Source organism: Stegostoma tigrinum, chromosome 18 (genome assembly GCF_030684315.1).
Source record: "Stegostoma tigrinum isolate sSteTig4 chromosome 18, sSteTig4.hap1, whole genome shotgun sequence".
NCBI lineage: Eukaryota > Metazoa > Chordata > Chondrichthyes > Orectolobiformes > Stegostomatidae > Stegostoma > Stegostoma tigrinum.
Genome location: NC_081371.1, coordinates 14,612,564 through 14,640,238, shown reverse-complemented (window position 1 = coordinate 14,640,238; position 27,675 = coordinate 14,612,564). Strand labels below are relative to the sequence as shown.

The following is a 27,675-nucleotide window of genomic DNA, read 5'->3' as shown; positions in this document are numbered from 1 at the left end:
TATATTCAAAGGACTGAGCAACAAAGGCAAGCATGCTAAATGCTTACTTAACTTTTGTCTGTATGTGATGCAAGCTTCAAATAATTATGCACCTGAACCTCTAGGCCCCTCTGTTCCACCTGCCAACAACCATTTGATTGGCTGCTAGGCAGGTGAACAGTTTGTGGATATGAATGTTTAGGTGGCGACCATGGGCCTCTGGAAAGGAAGGAGCTGGTCCATTCTCTACACTTTAAAAAAAATTTCAAGCCTGAAGAAAGCAAGTTCCCTCATCAGTTATTGTTAAGTTGTGGCAGTTAATCAATAAGTCAGAGATTTTCGTATGTGAACCACTTTTTCTCACCTGCAAGCAAGAAGGAAGGTCCAGGGGCAACAAGTCCTGACAAGCCAAAAAAAGGATCATTTCAGCAAATCCTGTAAACAAGAACCACTGAATTGCCTTTCCCGTCTCTCTGTCCACCTTTCACATCCATATCTTCCTGTGTTTGAGTGACTGTGTAGAGTTTTCTGAGGGATATTAGAGTAACCCCCTTAAGCAGCAGAATTACCTGTCATTGGTTCATAATTATTTACATGTAGCTAGAATCTATTTATATGAGCAGAAACCAGGTTCATAATTTCTGTCAATCCGGGTCTAAAAGTCAGGTAAATTAGGTAATTATAGGCACTTCTATAAAATCTTTAACTTTCATGGGGCATCAGGGAAAGCAGGGCTTGATTTCCAGCATGTTACCCAGTGAGTCACAGCAAGGCAAAAAAAATCAGAACTGAAAGTGAATATCATCTCTGAACTGAGACAAAATTTACAAGTTTAAGGATAAAATAATATTTAGCTAAAAAATTATGTACATATTACAGGAAGCAAGGACATAAGGTCTGTCCTAAAGCATGAATATACCTTCCAAGGCATGAAAGAGTAGATCAAAATCTTCTTTTGTCTTAGGGTTCATTCTCCTTTCATACTGTTTCTTCAAGTATTCTTGCTTTCCCATTTCAATTTTCAGTTCTTGCTCCTGTTCCCATTGTATCCTCCGATTCCTTTGCATCCTCAGTTGTTGAACATAATTCTTAGCAGCCCAGCGTCTAAAGTAGGTCTGCAGCACAATTACCTAAAAAGAGGAATAAAACCATACAGATAAAAATCACACGTGAATTTCTGATAGTACATCAAAGCACTAACACTGACATTTTTCAAAATAAAGTTTTTGTCAAGGTGATGAAGCTTATTTTTTACTGCCATTTAATCATCTTGTCCTTCTCCAAGAAATTAGCCAGTACTAATTCCCAACAGGTAAATCAGGGCAGATAGCTGGCGGCAGCAGTTCACCGATTCCTTGTCCCAGCAATCATTCCGCTGTACCTTCACCACATGCTCTGTACCACCCTACGTACTCCATCGACACCATCCTCCTCATCCATGCAAGTTGGCAATTGCAAACTATCAGCTTTGCCATACATGTTCTCAGAACAACTCACACCATTTTAGCTTTTCGACATTTTACTTCAGAACTGTGAAATGCCAACAATATGCATATTTCTGCCAATTTGCTTTGTGTGATGGTTACACACGCAACTCCTGCACCTGCACAAGATACTTATGACTCTTAGCTTGCTTTGCTAGTGCTCACTTAATTTGCACTTATTTCATAATGCCAGCTTGTCTAATTCACATTGCTTCCCTTGTGCACAGCTACTGAATTCAGCACTGCCAGCAATTGTGTAGGTGAAACTGCTTTCTTAGCTCTTCAGTGCCAAGCTACAGGCTGCAGCCTCTGTGGCTTGCAGTAGCTTTGAGAACAGAGAGAGACAGGTAGACATCTTGTCACAGTAAGAAGCACTGAACATTCAAGGGTGGTGTTGCTGTGTGCTTCTGTGCTATGTTAAAGTCATGCATGTAGCACAGACCAGGAGTTCACATAGCAAACTGACAGTGTTTGCTTCAAGCAAATGACTACGTGTGAAAGTCAAAGGGGAGCAGACTTAAAGTTATCAAGGTGGACTGTGGTTGGTCAGGGAGTAACACTGCAATCGGTCAAAGAGTTCATCTGATTCTAGGCTAGGTGATGGTTACATTCTGTCAGGCACTTGGTTCCACTGGGGACTCGTGCCCTTGCAACCTATGGATCAGTAACATGAGTAAGCCATTTAGTCCATCGAGATTGCCGAACATTCTAGATCACGGCTGATCATCTACGCAATGCCACGAGCTAACACTATTTCTATATCCCTTGATGCCATCAATCACTGTATGTTTTCCAGAGGTGAGCTTTTCAAATTAGAGAAATAAAAATCGAACGACTGCGGATGCTGTAAATCAGGAACACAAACAAAGTTGCTGGAAAAGCTCAGCAGGTCTGGCAGCATCTGTGAAGGATAAAACAAAATAACGTTTTGGGTCTGGTGGCCCGGACTCATTTCTGAGGAAGGGCCACCAGACCCAAAATGTTAAATCTGTCTTTTCCTTCACAGATGCTGCCAGACCTGCTGAGTTTTTTCAGCAACTTTGTTTTTGTTCCTTGTTTTCAAATTAGAGGCCCTGCTAAGGGAAGTTGCAGTAATCATGCCTGCAATCATTCAGTAATGTCACCTATCTGGCTTCAATTTACATTTCATAGGTCATTCATTGTGCATGAATACTGACCAAGAAATATGACTTCAAACAATCATGACTATCACACTGTTGTTATACCATCAGCTAAGCAAATGTAATCAGATAAAAGCACTTAAAAACTGGAGCTGAGCTTTCAATTTTACAAACATACTCCATGGGTAAAAGCTGACAATGTTTGGCAGCTACCATATGCACACACTGAACTTAAGTACATAAGAACATAGTGTGAGACATAGAACATAGAACATAGAACATAGAACAATACAGCGCAGAACAGGCCCTTTGGCCCTCAATGTTGCGCTGACCTGTGAACTAATCTAAGCCCAAACCTCTACACTATCCCATCATTATCCATATGCTTATCCAAGGACTGTTTAAATGCCCCTAATGTGGCTGAGTTAATTACATTGGCAGGCAGGGTGTTCCACACCCTTACCATTCTCTGAGTAAAGAACCTGCCTCTGACATCTCTTAAATCTATCACCCCTCAATTTGTAGCTATGCCCCCTTGTACAAGCTGAAGTCATGATCCTCGGAAAAAGACTCTCACTGTCCACCCTATCTAATCCTCTGATCATCTTGTACGTCTCTATTCAATCCCCACTTAGCCTCCTTCTCTCCAATGAGAACAGACCCAAGTCCCTCCGCCTTTCTTCATAGGGCCTGCGCTCCAGACCAGGCAATGAAAGGGGACCTTTTCTTTTGGGGTGGAAGGTGGGTGGCGGAGTCAGCGTTAACAGTGCTAGGGTTAAGGCACCCCTCCATAATAGTGGACACAATGTGATTGACTTTTACATCTGGTTTGAAACAGAGAAGACTGGATCTAAGACTACCATTTTAAACCTAAATAAGGGAAACTATGTGGGCATGAAAGTTGAGCAAGCTGAACACATCTGACATACAAAGCCATCTACTCGGTAAATAGGAAAGTAGTGGCGGACATTTTAGGGGGTATTTCAGAATACTCAGAATAAGTATGCTTCTATTATGAAAAAAAAATCAAAATTAAGGACCTAGCATCCACAGTTATCTAAAGTAGGGAAAGCATCAAGTTTAAGAAAATAGGACTTAATTACACAAAAATGAGTGGCAAGTCAGATCATTGGTCAGAATATAAAGTATGCAGAAAATGGCCATAAGGTTGACCAGGAGGAAGAAATGAAAGCATAAGACAAATCTAACCAAAAAGAGTTAGGCAACAGCTTCTCTATATAGTTAAAAAGGAGACAAGTAAGCAAATTGAGAGTTGGGGTCCTGCAGAGAATGAGAATGGGAAATTAATAGTTGATAAAAAGAAGCAGAAAATGAAATGAACAAATATTTTGTTTTTTGTCTCATTAGGGGGGCAAGAACACCTTGCCCAATTCTGCCAGACATATTCCCATAGCCTATATCACTCACAGCCTGATAGGATAAACACTGGGCAGAATCTTAAGTATTGTCCACATTAAAGTGCATGCCTCGGCTGTAGTCCTCAACATCACGGTTGAAGAATCTCTGACATCTGAGGCTAACTGTAGTAAAAGTGTTGGTTGCTTGTGATAGATGAGCAGTGCTTGGATGTTATAACTCCTTTCCTTTTTGGACGTCTGAAGACACTGCTCTTCTCTCAAGAGGGTTCAAGTTAACTAGGTACATTAATGAAAATATACTAGAGCATACTTTTTAACCACGAAAGAGAAAATATGATCACTAAAGAGAAAGGTTATTTACACCCATGCCATATTTCACCTATGCCATCTAGCCTTCAGAAAGTATATTTTTCTTATTCTGTTCTCCACCATGTCTAAGCGCAGGCCCAACTTACAAAGCTGGAGGTCGAGAAATCATGCTCTGTACTTGGCAATGTTGACTGGAGACTAGACGGTGATACCTGGATGCGTTACTGAGAATATCCTACCTGGTCGCAAATTCATCCCCTTCGGTTTGAATTTCTAGAGGCTTTGCGCACATTGGCAATGGGGACATGGAGGGGCCGGGCATCTCTGGAATTCCTGAGAGGTTTCTTGAAGTCCTACCTCTCCTAGCCTACCTTTGGTGTCTGATGGAAACATCTTGCTCCATGAAAAGAGGACCTCTGCCCCTAACCAGAGTGAGGTTGAGATCCCTTGGACCCCATTTCACCCTGCCATTGACATTAAGAACCTATAACAAGAGCAATATATATCTGGCAGAGACAGAGCATGCTGAACCTGGGTCTCTATAGATGCTGTTAACCTCCGATGGAGACAGTCAGGTATATGTATAATGAAGCCGTCACAGGTCTGATAACATTAGGACTCCTTGGTCTTTTAATTTAATTTACTGAACATCTCTGAGAAATCTGTATACCATTTCTGTGCCTGCCTGTGCATTCTGAAAATGGCCAATGCTATGGAATCATCTTTTGCTTGGTGCGGAGATGGCGAGTGGTCTCCAGGAGTCCTTTGAGTACCAGAGGCCAGAACATTCCTTTTTCCGTCAGGTGTAGATATGTCTGTGATGTACTGATCAGACTGTGCTCTTGAATCTAATGTGATAAGAGAATACACTCAGATAAGAGACCTGAGCTGGTGAAGGGTGCAGGAGAATACCTTTTCGGGCATCCTTTGAAGTTTCCTCATCAGAGATGGAGCTGAAAGTTTCTGGTGCTGGCCTTATCTTGGCAAAGATTTATTGAGTGTAGCTTGTGTATGCATAAGACAAGAGATGGAATTATTCGCTTCAAGTCAAAGCTTGCGCAGATTAAGAAAAAGTTAGCAACAACATTAACGGAGAGCAATGAAGAAAAATGAAGTTGGCTGGGTTGAGTGGCCACTGATATCTCTCAGTCACCACATGCTCTTTTTTGTCTACTTTGACAATCTTCCTGTACACAATGAGAATGTCCACAACACTTGCCCTCACCCAGCAATGCACATCCTGGCCCAATTATCGGCCAATTTGAGCCTGCAATGAGACAAAAGGAGGGATTAAGTATAATGAACGTGGATATTAAAGCTGTTCATGATAATGTATGAGTAGGACAGGTTGAGCAGGAAACTCAAGTTGGCATGAAGAGTTATTAGCATGGGAGTTTGAACGGGACAGAGCTGTTGATTGGATATGGTGCATGCAATAGTGAGAGTTGTAAACAACGATCGTTGGTTAGAATAATGTGCAATGGCAGAGTTCGAGTCGGGAGGTGGCCCTGTAAGTGAGGGGTGCAGGGAGAATATGAATTGAATTATCTTTATTGTTACAAAAACAGAAATCACAGGAAAAGCTCAGCAGGTCTGGTGGCATCTGTGAAGAGTTAATGTTTTGAGTCTGATGAGCCTACCTCAAAATTTCTGTTTTTGTTTCTGACTTACAACATCTGCACTTTTTCTGGTTTTTATTTAGCTTTATTGTTACATGTAGTCAAATGAGTACAGTGAAAATTTTAAAAGTCACCACATTATGGTGGCATCTTAGGTACAATGGTACCTCGGTACAGATTCTGAAGAACAAACTCTTAGGAAAAAGAAATAGAAAAACAAAGAAATAAGAAGTCCAGCACTGCAGATCATTGGAACAAATTTAAAAACCAAAGAAACAAAAAGTTCAGAAGAATAGGCTTTCAAGCCCAATCCAATTAGCACCCAACCTCCAGTAACAGTTGTAAAAATGCAGAAGAATGGGATAGTGGGAGATATAGCAGTGTGGATCGGAAATTGGCTTGCTGAAAGAAGACAGAGGGTGGTTGTTGATGGGAAATGTTCATCCTGGAGACCAGTTACTAGTGGTGTACCACAAGGCTCAGTGTTGGGTCCACTGCTGTTTGTCATTTTTATAAATGACCTGGATAAGGGCATAGAAGGATGGGTTAGTAAATTTGCAGACGTCACTAAGGTCGGTGGAGTTGTGGATAGTGACAAAGGATGCTGTAGGTTGCAGAGAGACATAGATAAACTGCAGAGCTGCGCAGAGAGGTGGCAAATGGAGTTTAATGCGGACAAGTGTGAGGTGATGCACTTTGGTAGGAGTAACCAGAAGACAAAGTACTGGGCTAATGGTAAGATTCTTAGTAGTGTAGATGAGCAGAGAGATCTCGGTGTTCATTTACACAGATCCTGAAAAGTTGCCACCCAGGTTGACAGGGCTGTTAAGAAGGCATACAGTGTTTTAGCTTTTATTAATAGAGGGATCGAGTTCCGGAACCAAGAGGTTATGCTGCAGCTGTACAAAAGTCTGGTGCGGCCGCACTTGGAGTATTGCGTACAGTTCTGGTCACCGCATTATAAGAAGGATGTGGAAGCTTTGGAAAGGGTGCAGAGGAGATTTACTAGGATGTTGCCTGGTATGGAGGGAAGGTCTTATGAGGAAAGGCTGAGGGACTTGAGGCTGTTTTCATTAGAGAGAAGAAGGTTGAGAGGTGACTTAATTGAAACATATAAAATAATCAGATGGTTAGATAGGGTGGATAGGGAGAGCCTTTTTCCTAGGATGGTGACGGCGAGCACGAGGGGGCATAGCTTTAAATTGAGGGGTGAAAGATATAGGGCAGATGTCAGAGGTAGTTTCTTTACTCAGATAGTAGTAAGGGAATGGAACGCTTTGCCTGCAACGGTAGTAGATTCGCCAACTTTAGGTACATTTAAGTCATCATTGGATAAGCAAATGGACGTACATGGAATAGTGTAGGTTAGATGGGCTTGAGATCAGTATGACAGGTCGGCACAACATCGAGGGCCGAAGGGTCTGTACTGTGCTGTAATGTTCTATGTTCTATAACTGAAAGAGAGACCTCTACTGCTGCCTGCACTGGACCCACCAATGTGGGAGTTGCCAAACTTTAGGCAGCATCTCTTCAGATTGCTAGCACTATACTTAAACCCGACTGCACATTGCTTTGGACACTATAAACTAGGGACTTTCCTTCACACTGTGCATCATGTACAGGAAACTGGAGGTGCTGCTGGATAGGTGAACAGTAGTGTGCCAACTTCTTTCCTGTCATCTGCCACAGGATGCCATGCCAACAGCCAAAACCAGCCTGGACCCAATTCACAATCTGGTCCAAATTCAGAAGAGACATCTGGCACTGCACAAAACTGTCAACGAGCTTCTGTACTCCATAAGATTAAGCTCATCTGCTTTCCATTTTTTTGCTTCCACGCTTTTTCTTTCTTTTCTGTGGCTATTTGGTCAGCAGCTGCGAAAATGGGCCATGTGTAGAGTGGCCGACGTAACTTCTCCCAGTGATTGGAGGCAGTGGCCACAACAAAGTCCTTCTGGCATTTGGGGCTGGCATGCGTGGCAGCAAAGCTCGTCCAGTGACTGAGGGCACTGGCACTGCACCCTTCAAGATGGCAGCACCGGCTAGGCGACATCTGCAGCTGAAGTGGGACTCTTGGCATGGCAGCGGCCTGGCTTGCCAGCAGAGACAGTGTGTGAATGTTACAAGATTTCTGAAGTGGCAAACCCTTCCAGTTCTGCTGCCATGGAATTCCATAAAACAGATGCCAAGAGAGCCCAGTTGCATTCATGCAGTGAAGAGCAAACAATTTCACGAGAAAAGCCACTTTGATCCATGGTGGATCAGGTGCCATGAATCTTACTTGATAAAACACTTACTGAAAATGAGAACAATCAACCATAACTTTATATCAGCTTCCTCCCAACTAAATCAACAAATTGTTATTTGACCTATTACCATGGAAGAAGAATTGTATAATTATGTAGTTAGGTTGCTGATTCAGAAGTTTTAAAAATGTTTATAATCCATTTTGATACATTAATAACTCACCGCTTTCAACCTCTGAGCATGGTATTGTGCAGCAGTGAAGTATTTTCCTGGAGTAACCAATTTGTCTGTGATATTGGACACATAACAGCCGATTTTGGTCATCTGTGTGGATGTGTCATTTGCTGTTTGCTGATACTGATTCTTGTCAGAAACTGTCTAAATGGAGGAAATTTGCCAAAGACAAAAGAAAATAAGTGTTTATTATAATAAGGGAAATTTGTGGAAAACAAACATCATGGACTCCTTTCTGATTTTCTCATTAGCTTTGTGTTAAATTTACCCCATTAATAATTAGGCTAATTAACTCCAGATGTATAAGAGCCATTCTTTTCCAAATCCTGCAAGCAGTTAGCATATTGATAGTAAAAACATACTGAGGAAGAACAAATATAACAAATAAAATGGCATCTTCAATGTTATAAAACATCCCAAGGCATTTCCCAACAGCATTACGAAATAAATTATGTTACAGAACCAAGCTATATTATACCAGATTGGTCTTTCTTTCAAAGAAGTAGATTTTAAAAGGAGTCTTAAAGGAGGAAAGGGTTGTAGAGATGTTCATGGAGGAAATTCCAGCATGTAGTATCTAAGCAACTAAGGCATGGTCAGTAATTGAGAAGCATTTAAAATTGGAGATGTTGAAGAGGCCTGAATTCAGCGAGTGAAGAATCTTAGAGGGTTATGGATTAGAAGCAAATTTCAAAGATAGGAAGTGGCGAGACCATATCATGATATGAAAACAATGCATTGCTTAAACTTGAGAACTAAACCTGAGAACTAGCATGGATCATTTATCCTTTACTCATAGATGTAAATGGGAGAGATGGGTGAGCAGGAATTGATATGAATTAGGGCACAGGCAGTAGAGTTTGAATTAAATTAAGTTTCCCTTGTATGGGCTAGCCAAGAGTTTATTGATAAACACAGGCAAGGATAGAGTTAGTAGCACTATTGAGGTGGAAATAGCTGGTCTTAGGAATGACGAGCATTTGTGGTAGGAAGTTCTTCTCAGTGTTAAAAACAACTTAAAAGATCCTCCTAATATTGTACCTGTCCTTGCAAAGACAAATGTTCTCAACATCTATTAACTGGGCTTGCACAGGGAAACAGGATTTCATCCGAGGAATGGAAAAGTAAAAGAACTGCCTTTATGGCTTAATTTGACATTTCTGCCACTGGTTACTACAAAAGTGTTGAAATTAGCTTTAAAGATGAACGTTTATTTCTGAACAGCTACATGTCAGGACAATACTTTTCATAAGGTGGAATTTTCAAGAAAGCAATAACATACTTACAAAACAAAATAGCAGATTAAAATTTGAAAAGCATTTTTAAAAAATCTAACAAATTATAGGGCCAAAGTGCATCAATTTTTACCTGTGTTTCCCTGCAGAATCTCTCCACACAATAACAGTTTGCTTTTTTGATTGGAGTCTGTGTTCCTGCATGATGAAATTCTTTTCCTGTAAGTTTGTGCTTGAAGCCACCTAAAAAAGGCTTGTGATAAGGTCGTCTTTCGATTTCCACCACCACAGAGAAACATGTATCATCATCTGTAAGAAATCAGTGTTACTTGTTGAAACAGAACACTTTCAGAATATGTTTGTCACAAGCAATTGTTTTAATCCAGTATTTTCTCCTCCAATTACCACCTTCAACAAAGGTAATCTCTGGATTACTTCCAGTGCCACGTGCGAGTGAGGGTAAGAACAAGACGATACGGCAGATGAAAGTACGGCTAAAGAATAAGTGCTGGGAGCAGGGATTCAGATTCTTTTTTGGATTCATTTCTGGGGCAGGGATGACTTGTTCAAGAGGGACAGGTTGCACCTGAACCGGAGAGGGACCAATATCCTGGCAGGCAGATTTGCTTGTACTGCAGGGGAGGGTTGGCAGGACAGTGGGATCCTCAACAGCAGGTAGGCAAGTGTGAGGCTGGAAGGAGATACAGTAATCAGAAATAGCAAACTGAAGAGACAGGTCAGGCTGGAATACCAACATAGAGTGAGGAATGCCTGTTGAATTAAATTGCATCTACTTCAATGCAAGAAAGCTGACAGATAAGGCCGGTGAACTCAGAGTGTGGAAAGGTACATGGGACTGGATATTATATCCAGTACAGAAACATGGCTGAAGGAGGGAGAGGACTGGCAGCTTAATGTGCAATAGGGTTGTCATAAGTGGGGGATTTTAATTTTCTGAACATAGACTGTGACCTCCATCGTATTAAGGGTTTAGATGGCGTGGAATTTGTTAAATTGTTCAGGAAAGCTTCCTCAAGCAGTAGATAGAGGGTCCTACTCGGGATGGGGCAAAACTCAACCTACTCTTAGGAAATAGGGCAGGACAGGTGACAGTGGGGGAGTACTTTGGGACCAGTGACCATAATTCTATTATTTTTAAAATAGTTATGGAGAAGGATAAAACTGGTCCACAAGTTCGAGTTCTAAACCAGGGCAAGGTGAATTTTGGTGGAATTAGATAGAAGCTTACAGGGGTTGACTGGAGTAGTTTGTTTATAGGCAAAGGAAACTCTGGCAAGTGGGAGGCCTTTAAAAGTGTATTAGCTTGAGTTCAAGGTCCATATGTTGCTGTGAGGGTGAAGGGCAAGGTTGGCAGGAGTAGGGAACCCTGGCTGACAACAGATATTGAGGCTTTGACCAGAAAAAATGGAGGCATAGCTCAGATACAGGCAGCTGACAGGGATCAAGGGAATCCTTGAAGGTATATAGGGGATAGAGGAGTTTACTGAAGAAGGAAATCAGGAGAGCAAAAAGGGATCACAAGGTAGCTTTGGCTGAGAAGGTTTGGGTGACTCCAGAGAGATTCTTCAAGTATCTTAAAGGAAAAAGAATAACTAGAGAGAGAATAGGACCTCGCAAAGACTAAATCAGACATGTACGTGTAGAACCTCAAGAAACAGGTAGGGTTGTCAATGAAGATTTCTCCTCTGTGTTTACCGCAGAGAAAGACATGAATACTTGGGAATTTGGACAGTGAGTGGCGATAGGTTGGGGACAGTTCAGATCACAATGTTTTGGGCATATTAGAATGTATGAAGATGGGTAAATCTCCTGGCACTGACCAGATATATCCCGCAAGATGCTAGTGAAGAAATTGAGGCTGCTAAATTTGCGTCATCATTAGCCATGGGTGAGGTCCTGAAGACTAGACGATAGTCAATGTTGTGCCCTTGTTCAAGAATGGCCGCAAAGTAAAGCCTGGGAATTATGGAACAGTAAGGCTAACATCTTTGTTCATGCATGGGAGATCATGCCTCACAAAATTTGTTAGAGTTCTTTGATGAAATGGCCAGGAAGGTTGATGAGGGCAGTACAGTAGATGTAGTCTGCATGGATTTCAGTAAGGCCTTTGATAAAGCTCTACATGGTAGGTTGCTAAATAAGGTTAGACTGCATTGAATCCAGGGAGAGCTGGCAAACTGGATATGCAATTTGCTTGATGGTAGGAAGCAAATAGTATTAGTGTAAGGATGATTGTTGGACTATAGGTGTGCCTCAAAGATCAGTGCTGGACCCATTGTTGTTTGTTATCTACATCAATGATTTGGACGAAAATGTACATGGCATGATTAATAAGTTTGCAGATGATACTAAAATAGGTGGTATTGTGGACATTGAGGAAGGTTAGCAGAATTTGCAGCAGCATCTTGATCAGCTGGGGAAGCAGGCCAAGAAATGGCAAATGGAGTTTAAGTGTGAGGTGTTGCATTTTGGAAAGTCAAATCAAGGTAGGGGTTTCATTGTGAATGGTAGGGCCTTTAGGAGTGTAGAGGAACAGAGGGACCTTGGAGTTCAGGTGCTGGTTCTCTGAAAATGGAGTCATAGGGAAACAAGGCAGTGAAGAAGACTTTTGAAAAACTGGACTTTGTTAGTCAGGGCACTGAGTATATAAGTTGGGAAGTTATGTTGCAGTTGTACAGGATGTTAGTGAGGCTGCATTTGGAGTATTGTATTCAGTTTGGTCACCTTGCTGTAGGAAAGATATTGTTAAACAAGAAAGATTGCAGAAGAAATTTACAAGGATATTGCCAGGACTGAAGGGACGTTGGATGCCTTCAAGGCAGAGATCGACAAATTCTTGATCTCACAAGGAATCAAGGGCTACGGGGAGAGTGCAGGGAAGTGGAGTTGAAATGCCCATCAGCCATGATTTAAATGGCGGAGTGGACTTGATGGGCCAAATGGCCTTACTTCCACTCCTATGTCTTATGGTCTTATGGACTGAGTTATAGGTGAGGCTGGACAAGCTAGGACTTTTATCTTTAGACCATAACAGAGGCTGAGGAGGCTGAGACTGATAGAAGTGCATAAGATCATGAGGCAATGGTTAGGGTGAATGCAGTCTTTTTCCCAGGGGTGGGGAATCAGGGACTACAGGGCATCAATTTAAGGTAAGAGGGGAAAGAATATATGGGAACCTGAGAGATGATTTTTTTGATGCAGAGGGTGGTACGCATATGGAATGAGCTGCCAGGGGATATGGTTAAGGCAAGTACATTAATTACATGCTCTGGTTGCCGTGGCGTAATGGTGAGCACTCAGGTTTCTGACCGCTGGGATCTCAGTTCAAGTCTCCGGGCAGCCTATTTTTCCTGGTCGCTTTAGTGCTCAGCCTGGGGAAGTCACTTTTGGGGCGGCATGGTGGCTTAGCGGTTAGCACTGCAGCCTCACAGCGCCAGGGACCCAGGTTCAATTCTAGCCTTGGGCGACTGTGTGGAGTTTGCACATTCTCCCCTTATCTGCATGGGATATGGGTTTCCTCCGAGTGCTCCGGTTTCCTTCCACAGTCCAAGGATGTGCAGGCTAGGTGGATTGGCCATACTAAATTGCCTGTAGTGTTCAGGGGTGAGTGGGGTATAGGGGGATACGTCTGGGTGGGATTCTTCAAGGGGCAGTGTGGACTTGTTGAACCGAAGGGCCTGTTTCCACACTGTAGGGAATCTAATCTAAACATTTAAAAGGCATTTGGGCGCAGGCATGGATAGGAAAGGTTTAGAAGGATACAGGCCAAGTGCATGGAAATGGGGTTAGGGTGGATGAACATTTTGGTTGGCATGGACCAGTTTGAGCTGAAGGGTCTGCCTCCGTGCTGTAGGACTCTATAATTATATGACTCTAATCATTTGGTTTGATAATGTTTGTATGCTAGACTTTATGAATGCTTAAATGACATCATATATTCTTGTTTTAATTTAATAAATACTTGACTATAAACGAGGAGCACATTAGTTCAGAGGCTGAAGTAATGAAATGCAACGCCCAAGCCTTTCAAGCCACCCCATCCTATCCCTGTAACCCTACATTTACCATGGCTAATCCACCCAATCTACGCATCTTTGGACAGTGCGTAGAAACCAGAACATCCAGTGGAAACCCATGCACACACTAGAAGAACATGCAAACTCCCCACAGACAGCACACAAGGCTGGAATCAAACCCAAGTCCCTGGCATTGTGAGACAGCAGTGCTTGTGGAATTTATGCACAATGGCTCACAAATCACTCTGTGTTGTAGCTTTCTGCAGTCTTTCTCCAGTTAACTAATAGTTGAGACTAAAAGTTTAGTGATTGATAAACTGCAGGTATAAGTCTATCTTCTCCCATACCTCCAATCAGCATGCTAGTACACTAAAACAGCATAAATAAATTTATTGATTGCTCTAAGACCTCGATATACCATTGTGAAACAATGTGCAGACAACTAAGGCCCGAGAACTCTTATCCCCAAAATCTGTTTTTAATTTCATCTCGAACAGACATTTATGAGCGAATAACATGAGTCAACAGCTTCATTGGTCTTGCATGGAAATTGAGTCAACACATCACCAAAACTCTCAACTCTTTGCATGAAAATGTCATTGACCTTTATGCTCAAAATGAGGCCTGGCAGCAGAAGGCCTCTCTATGTGCATCAGGCATCAATTAAACGCAAGAACTAATCACAAGTTTACACACATCTCATATTTAAAAATGAAAAAGTTCAAGAATTGATAAAAAGGGTCAAAAGTTAAAGATAAAAGATCCATACTGCTCTTTAATTTTCTCCATAATTCTAAGGCATCCATCTAATTGCTGCAGAGCTGCGCATTCTTGGACAAATCGGAATGGATTTATCATAGTATCTAATATTCATGGGATGGTGCATATGCAATACCTTTCTGAATGTTGACAGTTATCACATCAGATGTGGTTGATTCCTGCTGTGGCCTAATTAGTTTGATTGGGTGGTTTTCAGGGTCAACAGATCTCAGTTCCAGCTGGATAGAGCCATGGGGTCTAACTCCTAAATCAACCAGTGTTTCAGAATCCTTAGCTATTTTGCCTAAAAGATAACATCAAAACATTAATTCATCAACACCCAATGTTCATTAAAAATTTTCTGATCCATTCATTCAACATGAAAATAGTAGACTTCATGATATAATAAAAAATGCAACCCATTCTTCACAATATTTTCAAAAATATATTGTTTTAACAATAACATGTATCTACACAGCATCTGTAATGTAATAAAACACCCCCTTGCACTTTACAAGAGCATTGTGAAGCAAAATTAACAAGTTACGGAATATTGATATTGACAAGATTCATCGTAAGTACACTAAACAAATCAACAGGGCTTACTGAACTGAATAATGTAAATCACCTGCATCTGAACTGAAACAATCCGATATAAATCTATACATAAACTGCAGTAAGGATTTGGATCTGCAGTTTCATTAATTTATCAGAGGTAAGGAGCTCCAAATCAATCAGCACTAAGTTAATTCAAAATTATGGCTACAAAAGACATATCTCAAGAGGGTTGGAATATAAATTTATCTCAAGAGGGTTGGAATACAAAAGCAGCGATATGCTTCTGAGGTTTTATAAAGCTCTAGTTGGGCCCCATTTAGAATACTGTGTCCAATTTTGGGCTCCACACCTCAGGAAGGACATACTAGCCCTGGAGTGTGTCTCGCGGAGATTCACATGGATGATCCCTGGAATGGTAGGTTTAACGTATAATGAATGGCTAAGGATCCTGGGATTGTACTCATTAGAGTTTAGAAGGTTGAGGGGAAATCTAATAGAAACTTACAAGATAATGTATGGCTTGGAAGGGGTGGACGCTAGGAAGTTGTTTCCATTAGGCGGGGAGACTAGGACCCATGGGCACAGCCTTAAAATTAGAGGGGGTAAATTTTAATCTGAAATGAGATGACATTTCTTCAGCCAGAGACTGGTGGGCTTGTGGAATTCATTGCCACGGAGAGCAGTGGAGGCCGGGACGTTGGATGCCTTCAAGGCAGAGACTGACAAATTCTTGATCTCACAAGGAATCAAGGGCTACGGGGAGAGTGCAGGGAAGTGGAGTTGAAATGCCCATCAGCCATGATTTAAATGGCGGAGTGGACCTGATGGGCCGAATGGCCTTACTCCCCCTCCTATGTCTTATGGTCTAAAAGACTTCAGGCAAAATTTTCCCATTTTTAGTCAGAATGGGCTATGTTAGACACTTACTCACATGCCAGCTCCCAATGCAAAATACTTTGACCTATCATGTGGTAATCAGCATAGTAATTCCTCAGCAATAAACCCAAACAAACAGACAAAACGGGCTCAGAAACCATAACCACTCTCCCCTACATCAAAGACATTTCCGAAATGACTGCCAGACTACTTGGACCTCTTGGCATCAGGGTAGCCCACAAACCCACCAACACACTAAAACAGCATCTAATGAACTTAAAAGACCCTATACAGACAACAAGCAAAACGAACGTCATCTACAAAATACCTTGCAAGAACTGTGACAAACACTACATTGGACAAACAGGCAGAAGCTAGCCACCAGGATACATGAACATCAACTAGCCACAAAACGACATGACCCACTATCACTCGTATCCTTACATACAGATGAGGAAGGACGCTACTTTGATTGGGACAACACAACCATCCTGGGACAAGCCAAACAGAGACACACACAAGAATTCCTAGAAGCATGGCATTCCAACCGGAACTCCATTAACAAACACATTGATTTGGAGCCAATCTACCATCCCCTGAGAAAAAGAACAGGAAATGGCATCACCAATGCAGGAAATGACATCACCAACCCAAGGAAACCTAACCAGACAAACAGAAAGCGGGACATAACACCAGTGCTTTTTTGGAGGCTCACTGATGATGTCACCGAGAATGGTGACAAAACATCTGAAAGCAAACCTTCCAGCTCAGTGAACCAGCTTACATCCGGAACAAAATAAAGACCCACTCTTCTGTGGACCGAGAGGAGGAGAGCGCTGTGTTGGAGGTGGAAGGAAGACGTCGGATTGGCTGTGCACCCTTGCAACCAGTGGATCTTAATGCTGGCTTCGGCCTAACGCTGGTTCAGGGGAGCAGCCAACCTGCAACGACGGCTGCGGCAAGTGCTCGTGCCCCAGGTCAGGGGGTCCGGAACACCATCTGTGTTTCCGTGAAGAAGGTGGATGAAGGTGCACCTGTGGACCACACCTTCTTCGTGAAGAGGCTCCTGTTGGACTGTTGTGGGTTCGCTGCTGCGGACATTTACTGCCTGCAGGATTTCCCCGGAGGAGGTTTTTACGATGTGACCTTCAGGAGTGCCAAGCTTTGCGAGCGCTTCCTGGAGGTTTTCAAGGAGAAAGGAGGTGAGGGCCCCCTCTCTGTATTGACCGCTGTCCCGCTGTTTGTGATGCCAGCGCAGAGGAGCCGTATGGTGACTGTACACATGTACAACCTGCATGTGCCAGCAGTTGATGTCCTGACCTTCCTCGGAAGGTATGTGAAGGTGGAAGGGGACCTAACTGACATCATGGACCCCTTTGGCATCTGGACCAGTAAGAGGCAGGTCAAGGTGACGCTGAGGATGGGCGCGGATGGGAACGTCGTACACCCACCGTCCAGCTTCGCGATCAGCGGGAGCAAGGGCTACCTGACCTATGCGGGGCAACCTAAAGTCTGCCATGCCCGTGGTAGGTCAGGTCATGTGGCGGCCGACTGCAAAGCCACCATCTGCAGGAACTGCAGGGAGGAGGGACACCTTGCAAAGGATTGCCCACAAGAGAAAAGCTGCAACCTTTGCGGGGAAGCGGGCCACTTCTATAGGGCATGTCCGTGGCGGGGGACCACCTACGCCCAGGTCGCCAGCAGGGGCAATGCCGGGCCAGCCCCCCGCCGGAGGAGAGAAAGGCACCAGGGCCCTGCAAGGACCCCACTAATGTGCGGGAGGGCCAGGTCGTGCAGGAGGGCCCAGCCCCGCAGGATGGGCCCAATGCCAGCAAAGTGCCCCTCCAGGCTCCGCTCCCCCCCCACCGACAACCCGGAGTCGATGGAGGCGGCTACAGGTGACCCAGGGGAGAGGACGACAGTCCGGAATGCGAGGAGGAAGGCGTGTCGGCGGGCCCAGGAACCGCAACCATCAGGCGGGAAGAGGCAGCTACAGGGGGGCTATAAGAGCTCCTCTGACGAGGGCGATTCGGAGAGGGCCCACCCGAAGCAGAAGTTAAAGATCTCAAGGGGGAAGGAAAGCAGCACCACGCTTCCAGGTGACGGGAGGCGTCCTGAGGCTCCCTCCGACAACCAGTCACGTGCCGCTGGGGCACTGGAGGGCCCCCCGGAACTTCCAGGCGGGAAGGAGGAAACAGCGCATCCCCAGCCTGACCCAGAGCCGGACTCTCCTGCCTCCGTAACCCCGACGGGGGGATGCCACCCGGAAAGCAGCACGGATGGTTTCCTCAGCCCGGAGAGCGTCCAGCAGTTAGCCTGGGCAATGGGCATGAAGGGACAGATGGAGGGGCTGGACCTTGGACTTGGGGAGGGTACTGCGGTCACTGCCCACAATGGGGGAATGAGTTGCAAGCATTAATGTGCGCAGCGTCAAGTCCACCGCAAGATGTGTGTCCACGTTGGCCTACCTGACCACCGTCAAGGCGGACCTCCTGTTTCTGCAGGAGTGCGGGATACCGCACCTCGGCAGGTCCGGCGCCTGGACCTGTGGGCCTTCGATCTGGTCGGGGGTAACAACTGTCGCTCCTTGGGCCTGGCTATTCTGCTGCGGGGGCGCGACTTCACCATCCCTCAAGTTCAGGAGGTGGTGGGGGACGCCTCCTAGTGGCTGATGTCACCTACAGGAATGCTCCCCTGAGGCTGATCAACGTGTACGCCCCAGCGGTACGGACTGAGCGGTTGGCCGTCCTGCAGCGGCTTCCACCCCTGCTGGCTACGTCCAGGCTGGTCATCCTGGGCGGAGACTTCAACTGCATCATTGATGCAGACGGAAGATCCGGCGTGGGGACAGCGGGTGGGGGGAGTCCACTGGACGTCACATCCAGATTCCTGATGGGCACGGTGAAGGACGCCAAGCTGCTCGACGTCTTCAGCACCCCTGCAGACGGAGCGCAGCAGAGGTATACCTGGTTGCGGCCAGACGGGTCTATTCGCTCAAGGATAGACTTCCTGTTTGTGTCACGGGCGTTTTCGGTCAGGTCCACCGGCGTCGAGCCGGTGTTCTTCTCTGACCACTGCCTCCTGCTGGCCGACTGTCACTTACAGGACGACCAGCCGGCCGGCAAGGGGACGTGGAAGCTCAACACGACTCTGTTGAACCCAGAGAACGTCAAGGAGCTTAAGAGGGAGTACGCCGGTTGGAGAACCGTGAAACCCCTCTTTGAGTCTCCGGGCGACTGGTGGGATACGGTGAAGGAGAACATCAAGAGGTTCTTTGTCCTCAAGGGTGTTCAGAAGGCGAAAGAGAGGCGGGGAAAGCTGTCGTGACTCCAGAAAAGGGTGCAGAACCTGCTCCTTCTGCAGTTGATGGGGGTCGATGTCATGGAGAACCTCCACGAGGTGAGGGGCCAGCAAGCCTCATTCTTTGCCGCGGAGGCCTCCAGGATAATCTTCCAGTCCAGGGTCCGCTCCGTGGAGCAGGACGAGACGTGCTCGCGTTTCTTCTTTCAGAAGGTGCACAAAGAGAGCTCTGTGCTTAGCCGGCTGAAGGACGACGGCTCAGTGACGTCGTCTCGGCCCGACATTTCGAGGATCAGCAGATCCTTCTATGCCGGACTGTACGACACGAAGCCCACAGACAGCACGGCCTCCGAATCGCTCCTGTCGTCTATCACGGAGGTCTTAGACGACGGCACGAGGGAGTGGCTGGACCGGCTGATATCCCTGGACGAGCTGACCAGAGCCCTCAAGTCCGTGGAGAGGAATAAGACTTCCGGGAGAGACGGCTTACCGGTCGAGCTGTATTCCGCTCTGTGGGACCTGGTCGGCCAGGACCTGCTGGAGGTGTACGATAGTGCGCTTTGGGCAGGGGAAATGTGCAAGTCCATGAAGAGGGTCATCATCACCCTCATTTACAAGAGGAAGGGGGAGAGGGAAGAAATTAAGAATTGGCGTCCCATTTCACTATTGAACGTGGACTACAAAATCCTGGCCAAGGTCATAGCCAACCGGAGATAATGGGAACTGCAGATGCTGGAGAATTCCAAGATAATAAAATGTGATAGGTGGAGAGAGTATAGGTGGGGAGGTAGGGAGGGGATAAGTCAGTCCGGGGAAGACAGACAGGTCAAGGAGGTGGGATGAGGTTAGTAGGTAGATGGGGGTGCGGCTTGGGGTGGGAGGAAGGGATGGATGAGAGGAAGAACCGGTTAGGGAGGCAGAGACAGGTTGGACTGGTTTTGGGATGCAGTGGGTGGGGGGGAAGAGCTGGGCTGGTTGTGTGGTGCAGTGGAGGGAGGGGACGAACTGGGCTGGTTTAGGGATGCAGTAGGGGAAGGGGAGATTTTGAAACTGGTGAAGTCCACATTGATACCATTAGGCTGCAGGGTTCCCAGGCGGAATATGAGTTGCTGTTCCTGCAACCTTCGGGTGGCATCATTGTGGCAGTGCAGGAGGCCCATGATGGACATGTCATCTAGAGAATGGGAGGGGGAGTGGAAATGGTTTGCGACTGGGAGGTGCAGTTGTTTGTTGCGAACTGAGCGGAGGTGTTCTGCAAAGCGGTCTCCAAGCCTCCGCTTGGTTTCCCCAATGTAGAGGAAGCCGCACCGGGTACAGTGGATGCAGTATACCACATTGGCAGATGTGCAGGTGAACCTCTGCTTAATGTGGAATGTCATCTTGGGGCCTGGGATAGGGGTGAGGGAGGAGGTGTGGGGGCAAGTGCAGGTGAACCTCTGCTTAATGTGGAATGTCATCTTGGGGCCTGGGATAGGGGTGAGGGAGGAGGTGTGGGGGCAAGTATGCTACACTATCCCCTCCCTACCTCCCCACCTATACTCTCTCCACCTATCTTCTTTACTCTCCGTCTTCGGTCCGCCTCCCCCTCTCTCCCTATTTATTCCAGTTCCCTCTCCCCATCCCCCTCTCTGATGAAGGGTCTAGGCCCGAAACGTCAGCTTTTGTGCTCCTGAGATGCTGCTTGGCCTGCTGTGTTCATCCAGCCTCACATTTTATTATCATAGCCAACCAGGTCAGGTCTTTCCTGGAGTCGGTGATTCACCCTGACCAAACCTGTGCTGTGCCGGGCAGGAAGATCGCTGAGAGCCTCATGCTCATCAGGGATACGATCGCCTACGTGCAGGACAGGCGGGTGGACACCTGCCTCGTCAGCCTGGACCAGGAGAAGGCCTTTGACAGGGTCTCTCATGCTTACATGAGGGATGTCCTCTCCAAATTGGGGTTCAAGGAGGGCATCCGCAATTGGATCCAGCTGCTCTACACCAACATTGTAGGCGCAGTCTCAATCAACGGGTGGGAATAGGACAGTTTTCCCATCAGATCTGGAGTCAGACAGGGCTGCCCGCTCTCTCCTGCCTTGTTCGTGTGCTGTGTGGAGCCCTTCGCCGCCTCCATCAGGAAGGACGTGAGCCTGAAGGGCGTGACTATTCCAGGCAGCGGAGGCCTTCAGGTCAAGGCCTCCCTGTACATGGATGATGTCACCGTCTTCTGCACCGATCATCAGTCGGTGAGTAGGCTATTGGACATCTGCGGCCAGTTTGAACTGGCCTCGGGTGCCAAAGTCAATAGGGGTAAGAGCGAGGTCATGTTCTTCGGGGACTGGGACGACCGCTCCTTCATCCCCTTCACCGTTGGGACAGACTACCTGAAAGTGCTGGGTGTTTGGTTCGGTGGAGCTGGGGCGTGCACTAAGACTTGGGAGGAGCGTATCACCAAACTGAAGCAGAAGCTGGGCAGGTGGACGCTCCGGTCCCTCTCCATCGCGGGTAAGAACCTGGTGTCAGGTGCGAGGGGCTTTCTGTACTGTTATATGTGGCGCAGGCCTGGCCTATTCCCTGGACCTGCACCGCTGCGGTCACCTGGGCCATCTTCCACTTCATTTGGGGGTCGAGGATGGACCGGGTCCGCAGGAACACCATGTACAAAGACCTGGAAAATGGGGGAAAGGGCGTACCAAACGCCACCCTTGCCCTGATGGCTACCTTTGTGTGCGGCTGCATCAAGCTGTGCGTAGATCCTCAGTACGCAAATACCAAGTGTCACTACTTACTGAGGTTCTACCTGTCCCGCTGTTGCGAAGCATGGGCCTGGCCTCATTGCCGCATAACACTCCGAGTAATTGGACCGTCCCATACCACCTGTCCATCGTGGAGAAATTTTTGAAGGGAAACACCTTTGACCACAAGGCCGTAGGCAGTGGTCAGCACGTAGTATCCTTGAGACCCTTCGGGAAAAGGAGAGGGTTGTTCCCATCGTGTGGTTCCCCACGCAGACTGCTCAAGTCATTTGGCAGAATGTGTCATCGCCAGAACTTTTAAACAAGCACAAGGACATTGCTTGGCTGGCGGTGAGATGGGCTCTGCCAGTGAGATCCTTTATGCATGCCCGGAATCTCTGCGCCACCGCACGCTGCCCTCGAGGCGGCTGCAGGGGGGGAACGAGACTGTCGATCACCTCCTTCTGGAGTGTGCCTATGCACAGGAGGTCTGTGTATTTGTGGTACACAGTGGTATTTGTTGAGGTTCATCTCGAGCAGCTCTGTGACGCGGGACTCCGTGCTCTACGGGCTGTTTCCCGGGACGCACACCGAGACCAACATCAACTGCACCTGGAGGACCATCAATGCGGTGAAAGACGCTCTTTGGTCTGCCCGCAACTTGCTGGTCTGCCAGCTGAAAGAACTGACCCCGACCGAGTGTTGCAGATTGGCACACTCCAAGGTCCAGGACTATGTGCTGAGGGACATGCTAAAGCTTGGGGCAGCCGCCGCCAAGGCGCAGTGGTGAAAGAACACGGTATGAAACCCCTCGTCCAGAATGGAAAAAAGTGCCCTATCTGTTAACTGGGCCCAGATGGGGCCTTCCCCACCTGGTCAGGGGGCCAACTGGGACTGTGCGGGGTGACGACTGCCGGGGTATTTTCTTGGCTTTGTTTATTTTCTTCTTTGTTTTGTTTTTTTCCTTTAGTTGGTGTACGTACCCCCTGGGTAACCCGGAGCGGCTTGCATGACTGGGTAGGTGTACAAATGTTGTATTTTTTGTACATCTTATGAATAAAGTATATTTTTTCAAATAAAAAAAAGTGACGAAACGTCTGAAAACTACCCTTCCAGCTCAGCGAGCAAACTCACATCCAGAACCTCAACCTGAGCTACAAATCTTCTCAAAACTCGCTATGTTGTAATCAGTTTATTAGGAGTGTAGGTGGGTTTCTCGGGCCATCATAGCCCTCATCACGGTATCCTGGATTGCCTGAAGCTGCTGGACAAACAGAGGCATCAAGCTTCTGGGATTTGAGTACCTTCAATCCAGGCATAAGCCTTGGGTAATCCAGCAGTGAGAGAAGGTAGATGGCTTTATCTGAAAAAGGGTAATACCCAAAACACTGACTTCTCTTTTCCTCAAGATGCTGCCTGACTTGCTGTGTTCTTCCAGCCTCCTGTTTGTCTACCCGGGAGTCCAGCAACTCCAGGTTTTTTTGCCTTCAATATCTTATTGCGGGGTCCGGCTGCAGGGAAAGGGGCATCAAAGGCAAGGGCAGAGGGCTGCCTTTCAGAGGCCATTGCTTTGTCTCCAGTCCATCCAAAACCAGCAGTCAGGCCACCCTTCGGAAACTTTCCCACCCAATGGGAAGACAGGTAATCAAAAAGGTGATCAGGAGTTATGACACTTCAATGATCCTTAATTGACTACTTAAATGTCTTCATTACTGGGAAATTGAGCAGGTTCCAAAAGGACTTCTACTTGAAAGATTAGATTATATTAGATTCCCTATAATGTGGAAACAGACCCTTCGGCCCAACAAGTCCACACTGCCCTTTGCAGCTTCCACCGAGACCCATCCCCCTATAACCCACACATCTCTGAACTCTACGGGCAATTTGGTATGGCCAATTCACCTAACCTGCACATCTTTGGACTGTGGGCGGAAACCGGAGCACTCGGAGGAAACCCACACAGACACGGGAGAATGTGCAAACTCCACACAGACAGTTGCTCAAGGCTGGAATTGAACCCAGGTCCCTGGCACTGTGAGGCTGCAGTGCTAACCACTGAGCCACCGTGCCACCCTACTTCAGCAAGATGGCAAGAAAGGGTGGGCATCTCATCAAACAGATTTGCCCGATTAATTCCCCTTCTCACCATTTCTCTCACCGTGACCAGGAAGGGAAAAAATTCTGTCCATTAATTCCACTATCCTATGATCCTCCTTTGCAATCATGACAATAGATTTACATTATGCCAGCTACTAATGTGCCTGACCCTGTTAGAATTCTATGAGTTAGTACTAGCCAGAATAACTGAAAGTTACAGATCACTTTTAAGACTAGCCACAGTAAGGAAACTGATATTCAAAAATCTTATGGGCCCCACTTTAAAATGGTTGTGTCAATAGTCACAATCACAATTTGCAGCCACATGACAGGTTGATGGCACTGCAGGCGAGACTAACCCTAGATGTTACCTTGTTAATCAATTTTTATCTGCTTCTTCAGGTTGTAAAGTAGTGAATGTAACAGCTGCATATCTATGCTAGAAAGCCCCAGTACATCTGGTAAACTATGACGATCCAGTGTAAGTAGGTAACATTCTGAAGCAAAGCCTTGTACCAACAATAGTCCAAATCCACCAAAAAGACTGTAACATCCATTTCACTTGGCATTCCACATCAAGTTCATTTAATTTGGCTTGACTCGATCTATACTTGTGACAGAAACACCTTATAAAAAGTTACAAGGGTGGTAGGGGTGGATGGAAAGGAACAGAATAACTCCCGCATTTATTAGCATCTTACCAGAGGTGGAGGTGTTACAGTTATGTACCCACACTTAAAGGGTTAGGGTTCTAACCAGTGGTCTTTAAAAGGTATAGTTATTGACCTGTTAGAGGCATTAGAAAATGGAAGATTGACCTGTGAGATATACGTGAGAGAGTACAGTTCTAAAGTAAGCACAAAAAGAATTGAACGGGCAGTTAAGAAAATCGTTAGATTGTGTGTGATTAGAATGTAGAACTCTCTTCTACAATTTTGTTCCAGCAGAATGCATAAGTACTTTCAAAAAGGAAATTGTTTGAAATAGCGTAATACTTCGAATATTTGGAGAGGAAGCAATTTCCAAGACAAGGTGGCTTAAGTTAATAAAAACAATGGGATCAAACTGATTGACAAAATGACCAACTGCCAGGCTGGAAGATTTCATGGCCTACAATGCCGTAGATTGCATTTCAGTAAACACGCATGTCATTTCTCTCATAGTGCCAAAAAGTTTCGTTACTTATTTCAGGCTTACTGTCACATGTTATTTCCAGTTTATTTGCTGGTACTTTCAATTCTTTTCCAAATCGTGCTTTTAGCTTCCCTGTTGTAAGGCAGATGGGAAGTGCCACGGTCATAACATCACCGGTAGGAAGTAGGGCAACTTTGACTAAATTTTAAAAAAACACAATAAATTAGTTGGAACATGAAAATAAACCTGGTAATGTTCTATTGAACTAACATTTGAGTCATTTATTTATAGTCATTATTTATATTATAGCCTGTTAGTTTTAAAAAAAACCTGTAAAGCAACGGTCCCTCCCCAAAAACTGTATATTTGAGGAAGACATCTGATTACAGAATTAAAATGAACTGGAAAGGCACATTCGTAAAATTCAATCATTCTGCTTCCGTACAATACAATGTTTATGAATATTTAGCAGTTTTCTGAAAATTCAAAGTTTGGTAAATTCTTCAAACCATTATATGCCATCCAATAGTCAAATAAAACACTGGCTGACATTGCAAAATACAGTTAAAACTCTTACTGTCAAGTCAGTTAATCAGGTAAACCATAAAACGAAATACGTACAATGATATATTTCTGATATTTCAGCACTGGGAACAACACTCTGGGAGTCAGTACCTGTGGCTGTACTACTTGCAATGTCTGGTGGTGGGGTCTTTGGTAGCGGAGGATATGCCTGTAGAACTGATCTCTTTTTTAAGTCTCTGTCAGCAGCAGTTGATGGAGTTCGATAAACCAAGCACTCAGTAGCATCTTACCAGCAAAAGGAAAAAGGGAAATAAATGTAAAATTTAAAGATGTGACAAAATTTCAAGCTGTTCTAACACAGTGACACTGGCTTCTTTCATTCATATCCTAACAGTTTGTGCATCTCGAGATTGGTAGAGCTGGCATGTTTGCAATGATTAATTTACATGTTTCTGTTCAAATACCGAAATGCACACAAACCATCAAAGTTTCATCATATTTGCTTCTATTGTACTCTCTCCTGTTTTATGCAGGATGCATTTTAGCTAAAGTTGACTCCTCGCTGGGTTACCACTGTGTAACCAGTTTCAGTGCCTGATTCTTGAATGAAAGCTTTGTTTTGCTTCTTCGGGAGAGATCATGCCATACCTTATGCTAACCTTACCACATTTTCTCACTGTGATTACTGTAAATCCCAACAGAAAAAGGAATTATAGCAGGAATTTCATGATTCTTAAGCCAGTACAATGAGTTCAATTGTAGTGCTCTCACCATTGGTTTATCTGAGATCACTAAATCAGGGGAAACGTGGGGAGAAAACTTAGAATCACTGTAACGCTCAAATACTCATTGAATAAACTTGCAGATGAGTCCAGAAGAACATTTTTTGCCTTCCTAACCTTATAAACAATTAAATGCTCATGATTAGGAACAACCACCAAAAAAATTTTGAGATTTAATAATTGCTTATTAGTTTATCCTGAAGTCTTTGTCATTATATAGTGGGGTCTGGTAAGGATGCAGAGGTCAAATGGACTGGTGATAGTTATAAATTAATTAGGTGAGAGCTTGATTAGGTGCATTTCAGCCTATAATCATTCCAGGCTGAATTGGAATTCAGAGGCTTAGGGAGCTTGATAAGGTAGATGGGGAAAAATTGTTCTCCCTTATGGGATAGACCAGAGGGAAAAATCTCAGAGAAGGCCTCACTATTTAAGACAGACAGCGTGGACTTGGTGGAATTCTTTGCCACAGAGGGCTGCAGAGGCCATGTCATTAAATATATTCAAGTCTGAAATATACAGGTATTTATTCTGTAGGGGAATCAAAGGTCATGGGGAAAAGGCAAGAAAATGGATGTGAGGTTTACCAGATCAGCAATGATCTCATTGAATGGTGGAGAAGACTTAAAGAGCCAAATGACTTACTTCTGCTTCTAGTTTTACACTCTTATATGGGGAAGGGGTCTTAAGACACAGTTGTACTATCCCTACCTCTGGACCAAACCAGAAACACATTGTAACATTTCCATATCAAGCTGATTAAAAGAACTAGGTGTTGGAATAAAACTGACCACAATGAGGAGATTCTGTCCATACAACATTTTAAACTTGGTTTTAACATTAGTAATAGTGGATTTAGCTGTTTGTAAGTCAATGATTAAAAGCAAAGCATTATTCTAACCAAAGAATGATTTACACAAAACTTCCTAGAAATGGCTGGGTCAAAATCTAAAGCACTGATGTGTTTGTGGCAGGATCGGGGTAGTTATGATTATGTGCTCAACCCAATCATTTTATACTATGGGATCAAGTAAGCATGGTTGTTGAAGTTGTCGATGTTTATGTTGGAAACTCTAACCATAAAAGCACAGGCCTGGGTTCTGTCTGACCAACATTTTAGCCTCTGGTTTTATTGGTGGACACAAGGAAATCACTATTAGATGCCAAACTGGCCAATTCTGATGCGTTACTCAGCCTCTCCTCGCACATGCACCGCACATAAAGCCTGGCTGCTATTTTATTCCAATAAAACAGAACTAGTTTTAAAAAATGCATACATTTTGA

The 27,675-nt window shown here is 45.1% G+C and overlaps 1 protein-coding gene across 5 annotated transcripts in view; it reads right to left on the bottom strand.

Annotated features, from left to right (window-relative positions):
* Positions 1-27,675, bottom strand: part of iqub (IQ motif and ubiquitin domain containing) — a 62,868-nt gene that overhangs the window by 9,963 nt on the left and 25,230 nt on the right. For all 5 annotated transcript variants that reach the window (XM_048549574.1, XM_048549575.1, XM_048549576.1 and 2 more), the window contains 6 exons: positions 25,760-25,894; positions 25,148-25,282; positions 14,540-14,707; positions 9,741-9,916; positions 8,361-8,516; positions 899-1,109 (listed from right to left, as the gene is read on the bottom strand). In XM_048549574.1, the coding sequence (XP_048405531.1) occupies positions 899-1,109; positions 8,361-8,516; positions 9,741-9,916; positions 14,540-14,707; positions 25,148-25,282; positions 25,760-25,894 (981 nt within the window). The remainder of the gene's footprint in view (positions 1-898; positions 1,110-8,360; positions 8,517-9,740; positions 9,917-14,539; positions 14,708-25,147; positions 25,283-25,759; positions 25,895-27,675) is intronic.